Genomic DNA, 20202 nt, shown 5'->3' with positions numbered 1-20202 from the left:
TCGCCACAATTGGGTATGCCTAATCCTCATTCTGCAATGTAAACATAAGTTTCTCGCACGTAATCAACTTGTTATATATGCATCAACATGTTTCCCAAATCAAACTTAGCAGAATACACCAGAGCTAGCCAGTAAAAATGGCCATCTTGGTGAGAAGAATAGAGATATCCCCGTGATCGATACGAGTATTTCAAACAAATGAGATTTCAAAATGCTAGCTATAGCACGAAGAAGCTAGAGGGTTCATGAAAATGCTAGACTGGCATGTAGATTTCATCATAGCCCTAATTTGACGGGAAGGAATAAGAATGATGACACCATATAAGTTAGAACTCATGTGACTTGTTTGATCCTTGATGCAAACGGTTTGGAGAGATCTGCCCTATTCGATATGTTGTTAAATATTAATTTCGCTTATCCATCATATTGTTGTTTGCGTCTCCAGTTTGTTTGATCATCGATATACAATTGATCATATAATTTCGCTTGATATATGATTGATCGAATGTACGTTTTGAGACGTTAAACAGTTGCAAGATCTTTCATCACAAATTAAAGTGTTAAAAACACTAACCGAAATGAAGTAAAACAACATCCGAAATAACATGCCAGATCGATTGACGTATGATCCAAAATGATTGGAGCTTGAATTAATTGATTGAGTTCTAATGATTCAGATTGGATAAACAGCTGAGCGCATTGTGTTGGAATCAAATTATTTGTGGTTGTTGTTGCTTTTCATATGTATATATCAATATTCTTATGAAACTAAGGATAATCCACCCGTTGTAACTTTTATTATGGGACCGGAATGTAACGATACTACCATTACACCACTAAAACGCATCCAATAAGCACGAATTAGTAAACTACGTACGTATCTATAGTCTTGTACGTAGTTAATTGGGGCCAACCCCTGAGGATATTGGCATGGTATAGATGTCATTTTAAGTACGTATCGCTGCCGACTGGACTTCTTGTTATGAACTTAATTATTATGTTATTCTTCATACTAGTGGTCGATCGTCGACTACAAGCTCTTGTCGGACCAATTAATTACGAAGAAGAACAACATAACTTTTATAGTAGTATCACTATGCGTCTATGCTCAATTGCAATTAACACAGAGACATTTTTGTTTTGGTACAAGTGGGACATAAATTCTCCGTCATTGTTGAATACGATGCTAACTTTCTGAACGTGATTGGGAATTAGAAACACCAAACAGCTTGAGAACACAAGTGGATCGATCTAACGTCATAATAGGTCTCCGGTGATAGTACAATAAGCTGGACTTTGGCTGTGATACGTTGTTGGTCGTGCGTGCATGTTCATTTGGATTAGTAATGTAATACTGTGTATGTATAAACGATGTCACCAAGAGTAATTATAACTTTGATTTCCATTACAATAACCTTAATTGTATCATTCTAGTATGTTGGATTAGTGATTTATATAGTTCAACCTAAACATCCATGCAAGCTAGTAGCTTGTTGAGCATGTGTAAAAACATAACACCGTACCCGCATTAGAATATATAACCTAAGCATCATTACGATATTTGCATATGAACTATAGACAAATGACGGTCCAAATTTACAGTTTAGCTAGTAGCAAACCCATGTTTTGTTTGAAACCTTTGATGATATACTTGCTGTACGTAGTTTGTAGATATGGATAAATTAAAGAAGAAAGAGTGGAAGATTGATAAGAAGGAGACCGAGATGAGCTATCGGCGGACGTTAATTCATAGCTATATATCCAATCTAGCTAGATGTGGATATCGGATCGATTGGGAGCTTTGTGGTCCATGTCCAATATCTTGCTTGAGATTTGACTGAGAAGGTACCCTAAACCTTGCTTATACCCCATCTGATAACGAAGCTTTTGTCCTTAGATTTGCTAACTCCTAGTTCACATGGGGAGGGGGAGGCGAAAATGTAGACCAAAACCATCCAATATGCTTGGATCTTTGAATACGGATCATGTGTGTTTTCCTTCTTATGCGACAATCTCACATGCAGTTTGGGTTTCTGGGAGAATGCATGATGGGCAGTCGGTATGGACGACAATAACTTATCATTTTACATTTGGTATTGCATTAATGAAAAAAGCATCACGGCCTTGTTACTACAATGTTGCGAAGCGAGCAAGCTAAGCAATCATTCATCACCTCTCCAATGAGAGAAGCTAGCTTGTGTTTAATGTGCGGGGCATGCGATTCTATGCAAATGTTTAAGTGTGATATACCCCATGTCTCCATGCATGGCATCTAAAATACTTATATGCTTCCAACTCGACGACTCGATCAATAATTCTGTTCCCTGGAGCGAGATAGATGAAGGAGTCATGTTGATCATCAATCTTGGGATAGAGAGATTACTCGACAATGTATAGTTTTATTTCTTCGATTGTTCGATTTTGGAAAAGTATGTACATGCACACAAACACTGTTTCAGTAATTGTCAAGGCAATAAACCATCTAGCAGAGATATGCAAGAAATTACAGTGAAAATGCTAAGTACGATCATGCATTAAACTAAAGTCCAATGTGAAATTGGCGAGTATCGATCGATTTAATTTGCATGCGACTGATCGATTATTGTCAATCATCGTTAATTACTCTATAATGTATAATCTTTACCGTATCGTATTAAAGAATGTCATGGTGGAATGATCGTTCTAGTTTTGAGTTTTCGACATTCTTTACTTCTTAATTTCTTATTACGGTTACTTGGTCTAAACCAATTGGTTTATCTTGTTCAAATCACCTTGGATAGTGAGTAGAGGCTAGGCCTGAGCCTAAACTTTGCACCCTCACAGTGCCCTACTGACATTATGTGTGCTTTCCTTTGTTTGATTGATCAATCGGAATCAACGTTCCACGTTCATCTTCGAAACCCATAAACTGAAGTAACAGAGATGCAAACAGTTTCATGTGAAGAAAAATGACGAGATCAATACTCGATAGCAAGCTAGAGCTGAAGTGCCTGCCAGTGTTAGTTGATTAAGAATATGAGATCGATGAGCCCTAGATATATGATCGATATGCTAGGGTTTGTAAGGAAATTTAACGGGACCAGATGGAGGGATATGGGTCTCTGAGGTTGTGTTTACATGTCAGATTGTCAGGCATTCTGTTCTGAAGTGTATTACAATGGAATTTATTAATCCCACATGGAAACTCCAACCCAATCATCCACTGGTTTTGGCTCCGTTTACAGCATTAGACATATTCGTTCAATCATTTTTTTCTTGGCATTCCAACCGTTTTTTTAATATTATTTATTATAGAGGATGAAAACACTAAAATTTTTTAAAAAATCTCAACTCTAACGTCTCCTCTATTATATTGTATAAAATTAAATGCAAATATGTATAATTAAATCAAAATTAAATTAAATCTCATGATATCATAATTTATATTAAGACGAGAGAATGAGTGATAAATCATGTTTTTAGTTTTTTTCTAAGATGGTGAGTAATTTTTTTTTGTAAAAAACAAAGTTTAGAATTTTTTTTTCAAAATTATACAGATTTTAAAAATTCTACAAATATATAAATTTTGTTTATTTTTTTTCCTACTTTCTCTACTATAAATGACGGTTTATACGAGCTGTTGGAGTTAAAAATTGATGTTTTTTCTCTATAATAAAGTTTATTTGGATTTCTTTAAAAAAAATTCATTTGGATTTTAGAATAACTGTTGGAGATGCTCTTATGAGTCGTGTCTGTCACATTGTACTAGTATGTCATGTTTAATATTGAAATCATATGGGTGTGATTACATATTAAGGGGGATGTCCTATTAAATAAATGATATTATCTTAATTTGGATTCTTAAATTTCATTCCATTTGTGTTAATATGTTATCCCATGAATAGTCATAAATCCTTGAATTGTTACTATGTATAGATTGTTAAGCTGTATACAAATCATTTTGTTATATTACCTTGTCTGTGAATACCCTTTTACAAACCTTTTTTGACTGCATGAAATGAAAATCAATGAGAGGTGTAAGTACAATCAAACAAAAGAAGTATAAGTAACACCAAAGTGTATTCGGTGCACGACGTTAATCTTTAGATACAATGTGATTGTCAAGATTATAAAAAATTATATAAATATATGATCGGCCTTGATATAAATTATTTAATAACTTAAATTACGTCGTGTATGATACATGTTGTCCATATAATATTTTCTGAATTAAAACAGCATGATGTTTACATCTTGCCCGTACCCTTGGCATTAGGGCTAGCCCACTTGCCGATTAACAATAACAGTTGTAACTGCATCAAGACGTCTTGACCCCTCAATTAGGTCCGGGCCTAAAAGCCTAGCCCCAATGTCTCAAGGTCCATATAGAGAGTTTACATCAGAAATTCTAGGCATGCAACACCTCTAGACACTCTCCAAATCATTAGTGTCCCGCCCTAACGCTTCGAACCATGCCCAAAAGTTGTCTACGATTGTGCAACACAACGCAAAAATTCCACCCAGTATGCAACGTGACCAACGCGCTCACTCTGGATTCAAATTCGAGTGGCCTAGTGGCAGTAGCTCACTAGGACCAATCAACACTGACGTCATTGGAAGCCGCTACCGGGCACAATCTAAGAGTTAACATGATATCTCGTCGAATAAACATGATTAGCGTTAATGAGTCCCTCACTACTACTGAACTCGCATCACAATTTTCGCCCTAGCCAGAAAAAAGGGCGTCGCCACCATATTGAAACGCTACCTTTAAAAGCGAAATGGCTCCAAGCAAGTGAGCAGCTCAAAAACACTCGGGCACTTTTCTACCTCACATACGTTGATAATGGAAGTATGATTAGACTTCCTTTTTTAAACATTATATTTGTGAAAAAAAATGATTTTCATATATTTTTTAACTGTCCACATTAAATCTTTTCAATTCCATTCCCACCATAGTTCTTAATGGTCGATCTTCTTATTTGCGCCAAAACTTTCTATTATCAGCCCTACCATCTTTGGTACAAGACATTAACTCTCGCGCCAAATTGTTCGTTTTTAACCCGCCACATTTTCTAACAATAATCCTTTTTCGCACCAATATGTCGTGTTATCATTCCCGCCATATGTTACAAGTTATAACGGTCCGCTTGTGCGCCAAAATTTTCCTTTATTATTCCCGCCACAATCCCTAGTAAGAAATTTTCGTGTAGAAAATCACATTAAAATATAAAGGATTATTCAACCTATGATATGATTTTATAAACATAAAATCATATCATAGTTTCTCAATTTGTTGATCCATAGTTCAAGGCCATCTATAGCCAGTCTTGGGACAGACAACCAATGTAGTTTCTAAACTAGTTCCAAAGTCCAAACACAAAAGCCACTTCCCAACAGGGCTTCAGTCCTTCACCTTCTCTATCCCCAAAGCCTAAACTCTCACACCATGCGACTGGTCATGTCCTCAACCCATATGATCACTTTGGGCTTCACCCAGCACACCTTATCAACTGGGAACTTCAACCGTTCAACTACATAGTTGAGCTCAACTAGGAATACTAGGCCACCTGGAAAGGCCTTTGGTTAAGCTTAACAACAAAGCATCCAAACAAGCCCATCACATTATACCTTCCAACTCATCTTAGCCACAATTTAATACTATCATCGGACGAAAATTGATTCCCAAGCTAAACTCCTCTCCCTAATCCTCTGTTAGAAGCAATTTCACAATCATAAACTCCAGGAAAACAACCACTCTCACTCACACACTCAATAGTCCCATAACTAACCAACTCCCACATACATCAAAGAAGATCATTACAACCCAAACACACCAATTTACCCCAAAACTTCAAACAAAAACTAGTAGAACCAGAAAAATCCACCAGCTCTGCCCTAACCCTAAATTGCCAAAAGACAAACACACGCCTCAAATTTTACACATCAACATCCACCACTTACCAGACTCAGCCTCCCAATCCCATCCAACATTACTCATATACCCCCACACAGTCCCCACATTCACCACCAATCCCCTTCCTCCGATTCACCACGCCAGTGTGGACAAAACCCTAATTTAACTTCTCCACTGTTCCACAGTGCGTAGCCCAACCGCCGTTAACCGGTAACTCCAAAGCAAAATGTGACCGGGGGACAAAACCGTAAAATTACTCCTCGCTCACAATTTTCTGCCAGTGTATATTTACACACATCTTTGGTGGTAACATTATATAAACCACATTTTTGTAAAACTCTCTCTCCCTCTCTCTCTCTCTCTCTGCGTTTTCTGGTTTATGAAGAAGAGAAAAAACGTAAGGTGAAAAAGTTTCATAAATCCTTTCTGGCTCTTCTTCTTCTTCTTCACCTTCTTCTCTAGTCTCAACCATAATCGCTCACACCTCAGAAGAAGCATCATCACCATAATCGTCACAGCTTTCTCGTCCATTTCTTCCAGTTGAAGAAGAAGAAGAAGAAGAAGGAAGACTTAGCCTAATTCGACGACTCAACGATCCTGCTCGGTAATTCCTCACTGCGATTTTTTTTTCTCTCTGTGAATTTTCAGCTAGCATTGCTTTGTCTCCAAGTAAAAGGAATTTGAAATTGACGAGACTGTTTCTGCTTTTGCGGTTAGGACTTCGGTGATCTCTGCTCGGAGCTGAGGGATTGGAATTTTGAGGTATGAGATTTTTTTTTTCTGCGGTGAAATTTTTTGTTTGTTTTAGTCTCGGATTTTAGATCTGCTTCGTGGTTTGAATGAGCGGGTTTGATTTTGGTAGGAATCGGTTCGGGTTTGAAATCGGAGCCGGAGGCATGATTTGAGAGGTTTCGAGAAGGTTGAAGATGAAGAGGTCTCGAGACGACGGTTATATAAGCTCGCAAGTTAAACGGCCCGTGGTTACTTCTCGTGGAGAGCCGTAAGAGTTTCTCTGATTTTTTTTTTGCTTTTGATTTTGTGTGTGTGTGTGTTGTGGTTAATTTGTTAATGAGAGTGAGATTATGGCTTGATTCGGTTGTGATTGACTGTTTGTGTGATGGTTTTGATTTTTAATTCGTCGAAAATTAAAATGATTATCACTCACTGTAGCTGTTAATCTAGTTCAGTATAGGTTTAGGTTAATTTAAAATCGTTTCATTTGTTTCTGTTTGGCTTGGTAAGAGAAATTAGTGTTTTGTATAGAGGTCACAGAAGTTTACGTGTCGGAGTTGTGGAGTGAGGAGAAATCCGGTTGTGTTTGCAGGCATTACTTACTTCTTGTTATGAGATATGTGCACATTGACTAATTTGTGATGTTTTTTTTGGTTGCTGAAGGTCGGGGCAGCCCCAGATGATGCCTCAGACGATGACGACACAGACACCAACAGCTTCCCAGAAACTAACAACGAATGACGCCTTGTCATATCTAAAGGCGGTGAAGGAGATATTTGAAAACAACAAGGAAAAGTATGAAGACTTTCTTGAAGTTATGAAAGACTTCAAAGCTCAAAGGTTAAGACAATTAACATGCTTTTGTTAGTTTTTTCAGGTTATTGTATTCACGCAGGGGGAGTAACATATTCTCGCATGTCCTTATAATGTTTTGATGTGTTGATTGTAGAGTTGATACCGCGGGGGTGATACAGAGAGTGAAGGATTTATTTATAGGGCATCGAGACCTTATATTAGGTTTCAATACCTTCTTGCCAAAGGGATATGAGATCACTCTCCCTCTCGATGAAGAACAACCTCCTCCAAAGAAGCCTGTTGAATTTGAAGAAGCTATTAGTTTTGTCAACAAGATTAAGGTGGGACATTATTTCATAGCTTAATTCGAGGTTACAGGTTTCCTTAAAAGTTTCGTTTAATCTGATGAATTCCTTTCCTGCAGACGCGATTTCAACATGATGATCATGTTTATAAATCCTTTCTAGACATTCTGAATATGTACCGAAAGGAAAGCAAGTCGATTGCAGAAGTTTACCAGGAGGTTTGTTGTAGTACTTTGTTTTTTTATACAAGTGTTTTCTTCACTCTGTCTTTTTCAGACACTAATGTTTTCAGAAATGCATCTTACTTGTTTCAGGTCTCAGCACTTTTCCGAGACCATGCAGACTTACTTGTGGAGTTTACTCACTTTTTACCTGATAATTCAGCAACAGCCTCGACCCAGTTTGCTCCATCTCAAAGAAACTCGATGCTTCGTGATAGGAGCTCTGCCATGCTCCCTATGCGGCAAATGCATGTTGACAAGGTCTATTTCTACTTTGGGTTCCTCTCTCTCTCTCTCTCTCTCTCTGTGTTGTACTTTCATCAATTTGTTTTTAACATATGCTACATGTGCTGTTGCCAGAAAGAAAGGCCCGTTGGTTCTTACCCTGAACATGATCTAAGTGTTGACCGTCCTGAACCGGACCATGATAGAGCTATGATGAAAGCTGAGAAAGAGCAAAGGAGGCGTGGCGAAAAGGAAAGGGAGAGGAGAGAAGACAGAGAAAGACGAGAAGAAAGAGATTTTGACCATGATGGCAGTAGGGATTTCAACATGCAGCGTTTTCCACACAAACGAAAATCTACTCGTAGGAATGAAGACTTGGCTACTGAGCAATTGCATCAAGGTGGGGAAGACGTCGAAAATCTTGGAGCACATCTCATTTCATCATCTTATTCTACAAAAAGTGAGGATTGTGATGTTTCTGAACTGGTTTACATGGCCGTGTTGAAAATGGGTTTTCTGCCTGATAAAAAAAATTAATGCACTAAAACCAATTTTCTATCAAGAAAGCTCCTCTCTTTCCATTCTGAGTACAAACATAGTGTTAATGCCCTCAGACCTTTGAGTGCTGATCGTTGCTATGTGTGCGTTATATAAGCCTTCTTTCAGTGTCAAAGTGTAGTTTAGTTCTCTACTCTTCTTTTTTATTGGCCGCTTAAAGATACACTTTTTTTTTATGGTTGAATTTATGTGTCTGTTGGTCTTGTTGTTGTATTGATCTTCAATTACTTATTGCATGGCATGCCATGTCAGGCATATATGGCTCGGAGAGTGCCTTCTGTGAGAAGGTGAAGGAAAAGTTACGGAATCCTGATGATTACCAGGAGTTTTTGAAGTGCCTTCATATTTATAGCAAGGAAATTATAACCCGAGCTGAATTGCAGTCACTGGTAAGACATCCATGTAATTTTTATTAATTGTTTCTAACTCCTATTTTTACAGACATATTTCAAAGTACTGTCACTAACTTGTAGAGATATTTCCACTTCTAGGTGCGTGATTTACTGGGAAAATATCCTGATCTTATGGACGGATTCAATGAATTTTTGTCCTGTTGTGAGAAGAAAGGTGAAGTTCTATTCAATTCTTTTAATGGCTCTATCTACTGTGATTAATATTGTATCTAATTGAGTCCTGTCCTGCAGATGGGTTCCTTGCCGGTGTCATGAGTAAAAGTACGTAAAAATGATTTGTTTCCTTTTTGTTATACATATAAGTTAGATCATTCTCTTAGTTATCGCATTGGCTCAGACCTTTTTTGTTATACAAATTACTTATCCTTTGGATTTGTGATTGCATTGATTTCTGGGCTTGATCACTATTCTTACAAATCATCACTAAATATTACAATTCATCGCAGAATCTTTGTGGAATGAAGGCAATGTACCAAAATCAGTGAAGGTAGATGATAAGGATAGAGATAGAGATAGGGATCGTGAAAGGGATGACATGGTTAAAGAAAGAGAGCGTGAAAATCGAGAAAGGGATAGGCCTGATAGAAATGGTGCCTTTGGAAATAAAGAAATCGGAGGCCAGAAGATGTCTATATTTTCCAGTAAGGAGAAATATCTGTCAAAACCTATTAATGAGCTCGATCTCTCTAATTGTGAGCGTTGCACTCCAAGCTATCGTCTTCTGCCAAAGAATGTACGCGTTGTTTTTCTCCCCCTTACATTTACTCTTTCATTTTTGATGTTTTACTGATCTCTGTAATGTTATGCAGTATCCAATACCTTCTGCTAGCCAAAGAACAGAGCTTGGTTCTGAAGTACTTAATGACCATTGGGTGTCTGTTACTTCTGGAAGTGAGGATTATTCTTTCAAACACATGCGCAAAAACCAGTATGAAGAGAGCCTGTTTCGGTGTGAAGATGATAGGTTTGTCTCAAATTTCATTATTTATGTTCGTTATCACTTATTTATCTCTCTATTCAGTTCATTGGCATTACCCTTTTTCCCCCCTTCTCTCTTTTGCAGTACCACTTGCATGTATGGTTTATACTAATGTATCTTAATGGTTTTCTTCTCAGGTTTGAATTAGATATGCTATTAGAGTCTGTGAATGTAACAACCAAGCGTGTTGAAGAACTATTAGAAAAGATCAACAACAATACCATTAAAACTGAGAATCCAATCCGTGTAGAAGAATACTTCACAGGTTTATTTGGATGAACTGAATTGAGGATTACCTGTTTTCATATGTGATCTGGTTTCAATTTCTGATTGTCCTTTTTTTTTGGTCTAGATCTGAATCTAAGGTGTGTTGAGCGATTATATGGTGACCACGGGCTTGATGTGATGGATGTGTTGAAGAAAAATGCTTCACTAGCTTTGCCTGTTATATTAACACGCTTGAAGCAAAAGCAAGAAGAGTGGGCAAGGTGTCGCTCTGATTTTAACAAAGTCTGGGCTGATATATATGCCAAGAACTATCACAAGTCACTTGATCATCGTAGTTTCTACTTCAGGCAACAGGACTCAAAGAGTTTAAGCACCAAAGGTAACTACTGGAATTGTGATACTCTGCTATGTGTACGGATTGTGATACTTGAGTTTCTTGTTATCTATTATGGCTTTTTATTAGTAAAGCAGACTTGGTCTTCCATTTCTGTTTAGAATGTTGAAAAGCTGCTGTCTTTGTTGGTTTGCAATTACTCTTTTCTCTTTGGAACTTAATTCTTGCGTCTCTTCCTCGGCTGGGACAATATTTGCAGCCTTGTTGGCGGAGATTAAAGAGATGAGTGAGAAGAAGCGGAAGGAAGATGATGTTCTTCTTGCTATTGCTGCTGGAAATAGACGACCTCTTATTCCAAATTTGGAATTCGAGTACCCTGATCCAGACATCCATGAAGATCTGTATCAACTCATCAAATATTCTTGTGGAGAAGTTTGCACAACTGAACAATTGGACAAAGTACTGAAGATATGGACAACCTTCCTTGAGCCAGTGCTTGGTGTTCCTCCCCGGCCTCCGGTTGCAGAAGATACTGAAGATGTTGTGAAGGCAAAAACTGATGCTGACAAAAATGGTGCGGTGAGTGGGGGAGAGAGTGATGATAGTCCAGATGGGGGGGCTACTGCAGCAAATTCCAAACAGTTAAATACTTCAGGAAATGGAGATGAAAGCATTCAACCTGAGCAATCAAGCTCTGCCAGAGCTTGGACAGTAAATGGAGCTAATGGGCTCAAAGAAGAAAGTTCTCATGAAATCGATCATGCTACATGTAATACATCTCAGCAAGGTAAAGTGCAAAGTAATGCATCTACAGCTGATGAAATGTCCGGAGTTAGCAAACAAGACAATCTTAAAGAACGATTGGTCAATTCTAATGCATCACTTGCTACTGGCTTGGAGCAAAATAATGGACGAACTAATGCGGAAAACTCATCAGGTTTGTAGATTGTTTAAATTTACCTGATATATTATCTCTTGCCATACTGTTTTTTTTCTCTTATTGTTACTTTTCTTTATGAATTGACTTCGATATACTTTTTGCTGTTGTTGTAGGCCTTAACCCTACTCCTTCCGGACCTGGAAATGGCACTGTTGAGGGTGGGCTTGAGTTACCTTCACTACAGGTATTATTAACAGTGTAAAACTCATTTTTGAACAGGCCTGGTTTTATATTAGTTTATGGGATGTTACCCCTGTTACCAATGGTGAAACTAATTTAAAAAAACAGTTTAATAGTTTAGTTTGTGATGTTTAAAGGGCGTTTAAAGCATATTTAACTCTGTAGAGTGTCTTTGCTGTTGGTACAGAGATATGAACTTTTAAACCCACTGTATGTTAGCGTCTAATGTCAGTCCTGCTTTGGGCTTTGGGTTGACTTGGCAATATGAACCGTTTGCCAGTTGTTTTCTTGGCCTGAATTTTCATAGTGACTACATGCTAAAGATTTTAATGTTACCTGCTGATCTCACAGGGTGATGGTTCTACTAGTCCCGTTATATCCTCAAATGGAGCAATCACAGAAGGCATTAAAGGCCACAGATATGTGGAAGCGTCTGCTAGACAGTTTAAGATTGAAAGAGAAGAAGGCGAAATATCTCCAAATGGAGATTTTGAGGAGGATAATTTTGCAAACTATAGAGAAGCCGGTTCAGAGGCTGTTAAAAAACCAAAAAAGGATGGTGTGTCTGGCAGGCAACCTAAAGGCAGACATGGGGAGGAAGAAATATGTGGTGGAGACGCAGGTGGAGAAAATGAGGCTGACGCTGATGATGAAGGCGAGGAAAGTGCTCATAGATCATCAGAGGATAGTGAAAATGGTTCTGAGAATGGTGAGGTCTCTGGGAGTGAATCTGGTGAGGGAGAGGAATGTTCTCGAGAAGAGCGAGAGGAAGATGGGGACAATGATGAGCATGATGCTAAGGCCGAGAGTGAAGGTGAAGCTGAAGGGACGGCCGATGCCCATGATGATGAAGGAGATGGAACATCTTTACCGCACTCGGAGCGTTTTCTACTTACTGTAAAGCCTCTTGCTAAACGTGTGCCCCCAGCTTTACTTGACAAAGAGAAGGACTCTAGGATTTTCTATGGAAACGATTCCTTCTATGTACTCTTTAGGCTTCACCAAGTAAGGGTCATTTTATCACATACAACAATATTTTTCTTACAAATACTTATTTGGAGAAGTATCTGATTCCTCACCTAATTTCACAGACACTATATGAGAGAATACAATCAGCAAAGATTAACTCGTCATCAGCAGAGAAGAAATGGCGGGCATCAAATGATACAAACACTACTGATTTGTATGCTAGGTAGGGACTTTGCTCTTCTTTACCTTATTCTCTGCAACTGTGAAGTCATCAGTATATATTTCTTGATTTTTTATGATGTGGTACAGATTCATGAATGCACTTTACAATTTACTCGACGGATCTTCTGACAACACAAAATTTGAGGATGATTGTCGAGCAATCATTGGGACTCAGTCATATCTTCTTTTCACATTAGACAAGCTGATATACAAGCTTGTTAAACAGGTGAGCTTGTTTGCTGAATCTTATACTTCTTCAAGTTGCTTTTTTTTTTTCACCCTAAATCTTCTGCTTCATGTACTTGTTTTCAGCTCCAAACAGTTGCTGCTGATGAGATGGATAATAAACTCGTCCAACTTTATGCATTTGAAAAATCTAGAAAATCAGGAAGATTCGTGGATGTAGTGTATCACGAAAATGCCCGCGTTCTTCTTCATGATGAGAACATTTATCGCATAGAATGTGTACGTCTTTAGTCACTTTGATGTTTACATATAATGTGTAGGATCAAAGATTCCAGCTGTGTCCTGAATACATTGTCATGATTTGTTTCTTTGCAGTTTTCTTCACCAACCCGTGTGTCTATTCAGCTCATGGATTATGGGAATGATAAGCCTGAAATGACAGCTGTTTCTATGGACCCCAATTTTTCTGCTTATCTGCACAATGATTTTCTCACCGTTCTTCCTGACAAAAAAGAGAAGTCTGGGATCTTCTTGAAGAGGTATTTGTCTGTAGTTTAGCATGTCAAGTTTTGGAAGTCAAGTGGTCATGATTAATAATGCTAGCTCCATCTTTACAGGAACAAACGCAAATATTCGAGTAGTGACGATCTGTCTGCTATTTGTCAGGCCATGGAAGGACTTAAAGTCGCCAATGGTCTGGAGTGTAAAATAGCTTGTCATTCATCCAAGGTACTCCATTAATGAACAGTGGTGGATTGTGGTGCTCAATCAATTTACATTTGCATTAAATGGAGCCTTTGGAGTATGTTCTCTTTATATGTTTGCACGTCTGTTAATCCATTTGAGTTTATATTGTTGCAGGTATCATATGTTTTAGATACAGAGGACTATTTGTTTCGGACAAGGAGAAGAAAAATTTCGAACAGTTCTTGCTATTATAATCAAGCTAGGTCTAGTGGTTCAAGTAGAGTAGAGCGGTTTCACCAATTGCTCTCTGGCTCGTAATTTGCCTTCTTTTGACCGTCAAGTATATAAGGTATGCCTTTGTCTAGTTCTATTTGTGTTATTAATGCTAATTTCTGGACTTGTAGTAGACACATTATTAGTGTATATGAAGAGTCAACTCGTGTATAAAATGCCGAAATTTTTGTGTTGAGCTCTAACTATGTGCAACATCTTTCGGTTCCCCAGTAGCAATTTGAACGCATTGTATGCACCAGTGCCGGAGATCTGGAAAAATCGAGGTGCTGAGCCAAAACAAGCTTTGTGGAATTATTTTGTATTATCATATTTTCCGCCTCTCCGGCCAAAATAAAGAAATGAGGAGAGGGAGATATGGCTCGAAAGTAGTATATACTTTCAGTCGGCGTTTTGAGCCGCATTCTTGTAAATAGAAGGTAATTTGTGTTGTAAACTTCAGATGCTCATTTAATTCATCAATCATTTTTGGTAACCTTATCTTTTGTTCTTGTGCATTTTTACTTTTCTTGTATGCATCGGTCATCAAAATGGCCTGCTGGCTCTGATCTTATGCCTGCCTTGAACGGGTCGAAAAGCCGCAGTATATGACATCCTGTAATTCACAAAAAAAATCAGTTTACAAGTTGAAAAATGAAAGACATGGGAGATAAGGCGATGATATTACCCTCTCTTTTTTTACCGCCTTCCTCAGAGATGTTTGGAGTCTTATTCTCGGAAACTGGAAGCCCTGAATAGATTTTCATTGCTCTTCAAAATACTACACATTTTCCCTTGTAAACTACCACCATCATTGTTGGGATGGCCAATAGGCCAAAAAATAGGCATAATGATGAATTCATGAATTCTGGTTTACATATTGATGTCTTTTTGTTAGAATATAATGCGAATCAACCAGCTAACTCACTTATCGGAGGACGGTCCATGATATTCGACGCCGTCTTTGCATTGCTCTGCAAGACGGGGTCGATATCAGGCAACTTGGGAATTTGCACCAGCAGATCAATAGTTCGCCGTAGAAGGCGGGCTAAATCTCCCTCGTCCATGGCACAATCCATCATGATCTCCCTCCAAGTTAACCCAGAAACCCAGGCTTCAACCATGCCTGCAAACTGGGTATCCAAATAGCATGGCTTATTTACCCCATGCTTTTCTTGAAGCTGTAAAAAAGTGCTTCTTTGCTCATCCAGGAAGCTCACAACGTCAACTACTGTACTTGATGGTTCATAGATATAGCTGTTATTTTTCCAAGGCCGAATTTTGATCCCTTCAGATACTAGACTCGCACACACGGCAGCAAGTTCAGTAGGCTTTAAACTTAATAAGATCTTATTCCGAAGAACCATGGCAAGCCACAGTTCGTTTTCTCCTCGGATTGCTGCTGCAGTTTCACCAAGTGGGAAAATCGTATGAGTGTTAATATCTAACGCCCGAGTTTCGTGTATGACATTGCTGATCTGCAAGAACTCTTTCCAACCAGATGGTTCAATCTGCTCTATCCGATTGGTCAGACGTCTTGATCTGCCCTTCAGGCGCTTAATCTTCTCCTCCGTAAAGTTGGCCATGTCGATGATCTTCTTATATTCTCTGAAGCCTTGTGTGCGCGATATCTTTTTCTTCAGACGTGAAACTTTACTTCTTTGTTCTTTGTAACGCTCTACAGCGCGATTAAATGTTTCTGACTTGTGTAAAAGCTCATCATGTTCAGAAAGACTATTCAAGACTGGAACATTTAAACTCCAAGACCATGTCTCAAGAGATCCTTCCATGCCCCAAAAACCACCAAGATTGGACTCCGCAAGCTTCTCCCACTTCATTTCTGTTTTATCAAGAAGCATGCTCATTATTTCCCGAGGCAAAGAATCTCCTTGAGCTAAAGCAACATTTGGAAAGCCCGTCTTATAAATCGTTTTGATCCACTTTTCTGTAAATAGGTACCAAGAATTATCTGAGCCAAGAGCTGCATAATAAGATGGTTCAAAAACTGAAGTTGGCTCAGACTCTGCTGCTACTGCGTTTAATGCAAAAGAATCATCCACCGAAACCAAATTCTTAAGCTTTGAGCCACTGAGTGACTCAACCTTCCCCAAATAAACAGCTGGAATAGAGTGCTGAACTCCTTCGGAATCTTTATACTGCAAGCACAAAAACGGTAACTGCCCATTTTCACACTCCTTTAATAACGGTCGTAGTGAAGAAAGCTTCTCAGATTCCATTCTCTTTCGGAGTTCAGCCCTTATGCGTTTCTCTGCCCGTAATTCTTCCTGTAGATTGGCAATCTCCTTGTATGCTGGTCCAGTCAGGAGCTTCCTGCTTTTTCTATCAATGGCGTCATCGCTAATATCCATAGTCAGCATCTCTATTTCTTTCTCAATTCTAGCGAGCTCCTCTTTTGCAGCAAGCATAACATTGCTGCCAACATAGTTTCCAAAACTTTGTTCAACTAGCTTTCTAGCTTCGTCCAAAGTTCGCCCAGATAGGGAAGCTTTTGTTTCATCTGATTCATTTGACCTACGAGTAACTTTCGAACCGGCAAGAAGATTTAACACCATTCCATATGAAGCAGTAAACTGTGACACCAGAGGTTCAAGTCCAGCAAAAAGGACCTTGCAACCAGCTTCAGCACCCTCGTATGGATTCTGGATAAGCACTACATGACCCTTGTCATCTGTGCCTCTACGTCCAGCACGCCCGGCCATTTGAAGTAGTTCGTTTGAGCTCAATAAGGTACGTCCACTGTCACTCCTTTTGCTGAGGGATGCAATAATGGCTGTCCTAGCAGGCATATTTATTCCAGCTGCGAGTGTTTCTGTAGCAAATACAACCTTAACAAGACCACGCTGAAATAGCTCTTCTATGAATGATTTCCATAAAGGTAGACATCCAGCATGATGGGCAGCAACCCCACGCAGTAACCCCTTTACTGCACTCTCCCTGATAGCATCCGGATACTTAATGCGGAACCTCTTCAGCGCTAAGTCGACCTCACTTGCTTCATAGTCGTCCAAAAGGTTGCAATCTTCAATGTACTGAACGGCGGCATCACAACCCTTCCTGCTAAAAATAAACCATAATGCTGGTAGCATATCCTTAGACTTAAGGTGCCATAATGTATCAGTAACTTGAGGCACCTAAAAAGAAAGGCAAACAATACGATATGGTTAGAATGATTGGTCAATTATTGCAGGAACATTGATATCACAGGTAGAAACATAACAAAACCTAAGTAATCAGTGTTTCCAAGGAAAAAGAAAGCAATTTTTGTAATGTGTCTGTGTCTCAAAAGATTGATGCAGAAATCATACTTGTGACCGGTATATTAAGTTGATGTCATTCTTTGAAAGTGGCCGTCTAGACATGTTACCAGTACTGTCATCATAGCTCGTCTCCCTATTCCGTCTTCTTGAATTTCTCCTTCTAGAACCATCATCTTTATAAGATTTTGTTGGAGGAGCATTAAGTTGCATATAATTGACTGACAACCTCCTGTTCCATTTAATGAAAATGTTAATATCATTGATGTTCCCCCAGATTTTCAAAGGAAAAAAGTACAACAAGTTCAGTACGAAACAAACATTTCATTAGGAAAACATTGAGAAGCTAATATCGGTACAATAATAAGATCAAACAACTGGCTTTAAGCATTTCTATTTTTTATTTATTTCAGACAGCAGCTCAACAACAAATTTCTAGAAAGGAGAATGAAAAGAAACATTACCTATTCATGTGTTTTCCTGTCTTATCAAGAAGTGGTAATAAAGAGGTCTTCGTTGAAAAATGCCAAGTCAATGGTACTGGACGCTTTGTTGAAGTTACCAATTCAGTTTTACCATGAATCTAGAAACAGGATGAAGGAGAATTCAATTAACTGTTATATCTCCTCATAATAAAATGTAAAACTAGACAAAATAAGTATAATACGAAGTGCCCATGTTTCACAGTTTTCGTCTATGCAGATAAATCATGTAAGACCGAAGTACCTGACCAATCCAACCGGCCAATTCATCTGGATTAGCAACTGTTGCAGACAAACATATGAGCTGAACCGCTTTTGGGGAATAAATAACCTGAAATATCACAAACATTAACACTACTGATGTTATGACATTAATGGCAGTACAACAGGTATGATGGCAACAAATTGCACTTACAATTTCTTCCCACACTGTACCCCGAGATATGTCACTTAGATAATGCACTTCATCCAAGACTATTACATCAACGTGAAAAAGAGAGTCCCGAGCAGAAGCCATTCCAACGCTGCACTAAGAAACAAACACACTCAGTGGCAGAACCGGAAAGTTGACATCGTTAATATCTATACTACTGCTGCAGTGACAAATCAAAGTTACTGTGGATTCCCCAAACATACCTCTGATACAACATGTTGCGCAAAATCTCCGTGGTCATAATCAAAACCTGAGCATCTTTGTTTACTGCCGAATCTCCCGTAAGAAGACCAACATTATCTTCACCAAACGTTTCACTGAAATCACAGCAACATTCAGCTAATTCAAATCCCCTACTGCCTTTACAATTACATCACCACATTGCAACCACAGTAACAGTGAGCAACTTCACATAGCAATATAAGACATGATTCACATACCGAAATTCGCGAAACTTCTGATTGGACAAGGCCTTAAGCGGCGTCGTGTAGAACAATCTCCTTCCCCTGGCCACAGTTGCCACAGCAGCAGCTTCAGCTATCAAAGTCTTTCCACTACTCGTCGGCGCTGATACAACTACTGATGAGCCTCTCAAGAATGCTTGTATAGCTAATCTCTATCCAAATTGATTGACCAATAGATTCGTAGCTCAAAATCAGTACATAATATACAAACTGATTCATATAATCAAACACCACCTGAAACTTATCTATTCGATAATCATATAGATTTTTAGCCACAAAATCAGTAAATAATATACAAATTGATTCATATAATCACAAATGTGATTAGTATTAATCAAATCATCACCTGAAATTTATCGATGCGAAAATCGTAGAGAGAAGCGAGCGCGGCGTCGTCAATCATTTCCTCGCCGAAATTTTTGACGTCCTCGCAGAGCTTCTCCACTCTCTGCCACCGGAACTCCTCGTCGGCGCGAATCGCCGGCTCCGGCTCCGTTTCAACTTCGTCGTCGCTTTGTTCGAAGCCGTCGGACATATCGCCGGAAATATCATCGTACTCGTCGGCCGCGACGTCTTCGTCGTCGTCCTCCTCCTCTTCGAACTCCTCGTCTTCCTCCTCCTCATCGTCGTCGGCGTCGGAGAGCTGAGACTTCGAGGCGTAGGCGGAGCTCGGGGACTGGAAGGTGACTCGGAATCGGAGGAGATTCGGGGGAGGTGGCTTGGGGCAGCAGAAACCTAGGGTTTGGGTGAGGTGGTGGAGTAAGGGAGGAGGTGAGGGTTGGAGAGAGAGGAGGCGCGTGAAGAAAGTGTGAGAGGGTGAGAGGATAGACAAGGTCTCCATGGCGGGAGAGATTTTTGGGCCAAATCTACCTAACTCCGTATTTATCGTTTGGAAAAATCATGCGCGAAAAAATATCCAATCCAACGCCACGTCGTCGTTTTGCGTAGGAAAAAATCTCGAATACGAATATGTTTTCAGTACACAGCTGTCTATTCTACGGCCAAGCGCTTGGGCTTCATTTTTATGTCAAAGTTTGGGCCACCATTACTTCAAAATTTGTGGCACCATCTCACTAATTAGTACTTTATATATGGGATCACATTTCTTTTATATAACAGGAAATGTGGTAGTCGAATTAGTAAGAGGCTTGGGGTGAGAATCTCTGATATTTAGGTTCAAATCATGCCACCGCTAATTAGAATTTTAATTTTAATTTTTTCTTAGTTCCAGAGAAATTAAATGCTTTGACATAATATTTCGACACAGATTAGAAAGCATTTGAAGCAATCAATATTAATTCTAACAAAAAACACTACAACAAAAAACCATTAGTTCAACTAGTATTAGCTATGGCATCTACTAACAAATTTGCTTCACGCCCGATACAATGAGACTCCACATAAACAG

General features: G+C 39.0%; 2 protein-coding genes across 5 annotated transcripts; one reads left to right on the top strand and one right to left on the bottom strand.

Annotated features, from left to right (window-relative positions):
• Window positions 1-6243: 6243 nt before the first annotated feature.
• On the top strand, window positions 6244-14647 carry LOC126792624 (paired amphipathic helix protein Sin3-like 4). Of its 4 annotated transcripts, none has more exons than XM_050519056.1 (25): window positions 6244-6500; window positions 6614-6658; window positions 6759-6896; window positions 7292-7468; window positions 7578-7764; window positions 7848-7946; window positions 8043-8210; window positions 8310-8574; window positions 8985-9121; window positions 9224-9299; window positions 9377-9406; window positions 9592-9878; window positions 9955-10109; window positions 10262-10389; window positions 10477-10731; window positions 10946-11623; window positions 11740-11810; window positions 12158-12811; window positions 12898-12998; window positions 13085-13223; window positions 13310-13462; window positions 13559-13722; window positions 13801-13912; window positions 14045-14219; window positions 14375-14647. In XM_050519056.1, exons 3-24 carry the CDS (start codon window positions 6823-6825, stop codon window positions 14186-14188), a joined length of 4254 nt encoding a protein of 1417 aa, XP_050375013.1. In that variant the 5' UTR covers window positions 6244-6500; window positions 6614-6658; window positions 6759-6822; the 3' UTR covers window positions 14189-14219; window positions 14375-14647. The 4 variants fall into 4 exon arrangements, with proteins under 4 accessions (XP_050375013.1, XP_050375012.1, XP_050375011.1 ...); XM_050519055.1 differs by having other exon boundaries at window positions 8310-8634; window positions 14378-14647; XM_050519054.1 differs by having other exon boundaries at window positions 8310-8634.
• LOC126792625 (DExH-box ATP-dependent RNA helicase DExH15 chloroplastic) lies at window positions 14648-19635 on the bottom strand. The gene is made up of 9 exons (XM_050519058.1): window positions 19141-19635; window positions 18771-18946; window positions 18534-18647; window positions 18313-18421; window positions 18142-18228; window positions 17880-17998; window positions 17467-17647; window positions 14829-17292; window positions 14648-14756 (listed from the first exon to the last, which is right to left on the bottom strand). The coding sequence occupies exons 1-8, from the start codon at window positions 19633-19635 to the stop codon at window positions 15052-15054; spliced, it is 3522 nt and encodes a 1173-aa protein (XP_050375015.1). The 3' UTR covers window positions 14648-14756; window positions 14829-15051.
• Between the last annotated feature and the right edge of the window lie 567 nt (window positions 19636-20202).

The sequence above is a fragment of the Argentina anserina genome, chromosome 4 (genome assembly GCF_933775445.1).
Source record: "Argentina anserina chromosome 4, drPotAnse1.1, whole genome shotgun sequence".
NCBI classification, from domain to species: domain Eukaryota; kingdom Viridiplantae; phylum Streptophyta; class Magnoliopsida; order Rosales; family Rosaceae; genus Argentina; species Argentina anserina.
This window is presented reverse-complemented; position numbering and strand designations above follow the sequence as displayed.

What these genes read in the sequence shown, in the direction of transcription:
- LOC126792625 (XM_050519058.1), bottom strand. Translation starts at nt 19,635, where the DNA reads ATGGAGACCTTGTCTATCCTCTCACCCTCTCACACTTTCTTCACGCGC. An exon ending in CAGAAGTTTCGCGAATTTCG is followed by an intron (nt 18,648 to 18,770) that starts GTATGTGAATCA and finishes CTGTGATTTCAG; the next exon opens with TGAAACGTTTGGTGAAGATA. An exon ending in CGCAACATGTTGTATCAGAG is followed by an intron (nt 18,422 to 18,533) that starts GTATGTTTGGGG and finishes TTCTTAGTGCAG; the next exon opens with CGTTGGAATGGCTTCTGCTC.
- LOC126792624 (XM_050519055.1), top strand. Translation starts at nt 6,823, where the DNA reads ATGAAGAGGTCTCGAGACGACGGTTATATAAGCTCGCAAGTTAAACGG. An exon ending in TTGAGTTACCTTCACTACAG is followed by an intron (nt 11,811 to 12,157) that starts GTATTATTAACA and finishes CTGATCTCACAG; the next exon opens with GGTGATGGTTCTACTAGTCC. An exon ending in ACATTTATCGCATAGAATGT is followed by an intron (nt 13,463 to 13,558) that starts GTACGTCTTTAG and finishes GTTTCTTTGCAG; the next exon opens with TTTTCTTCACCAACCCGTGT.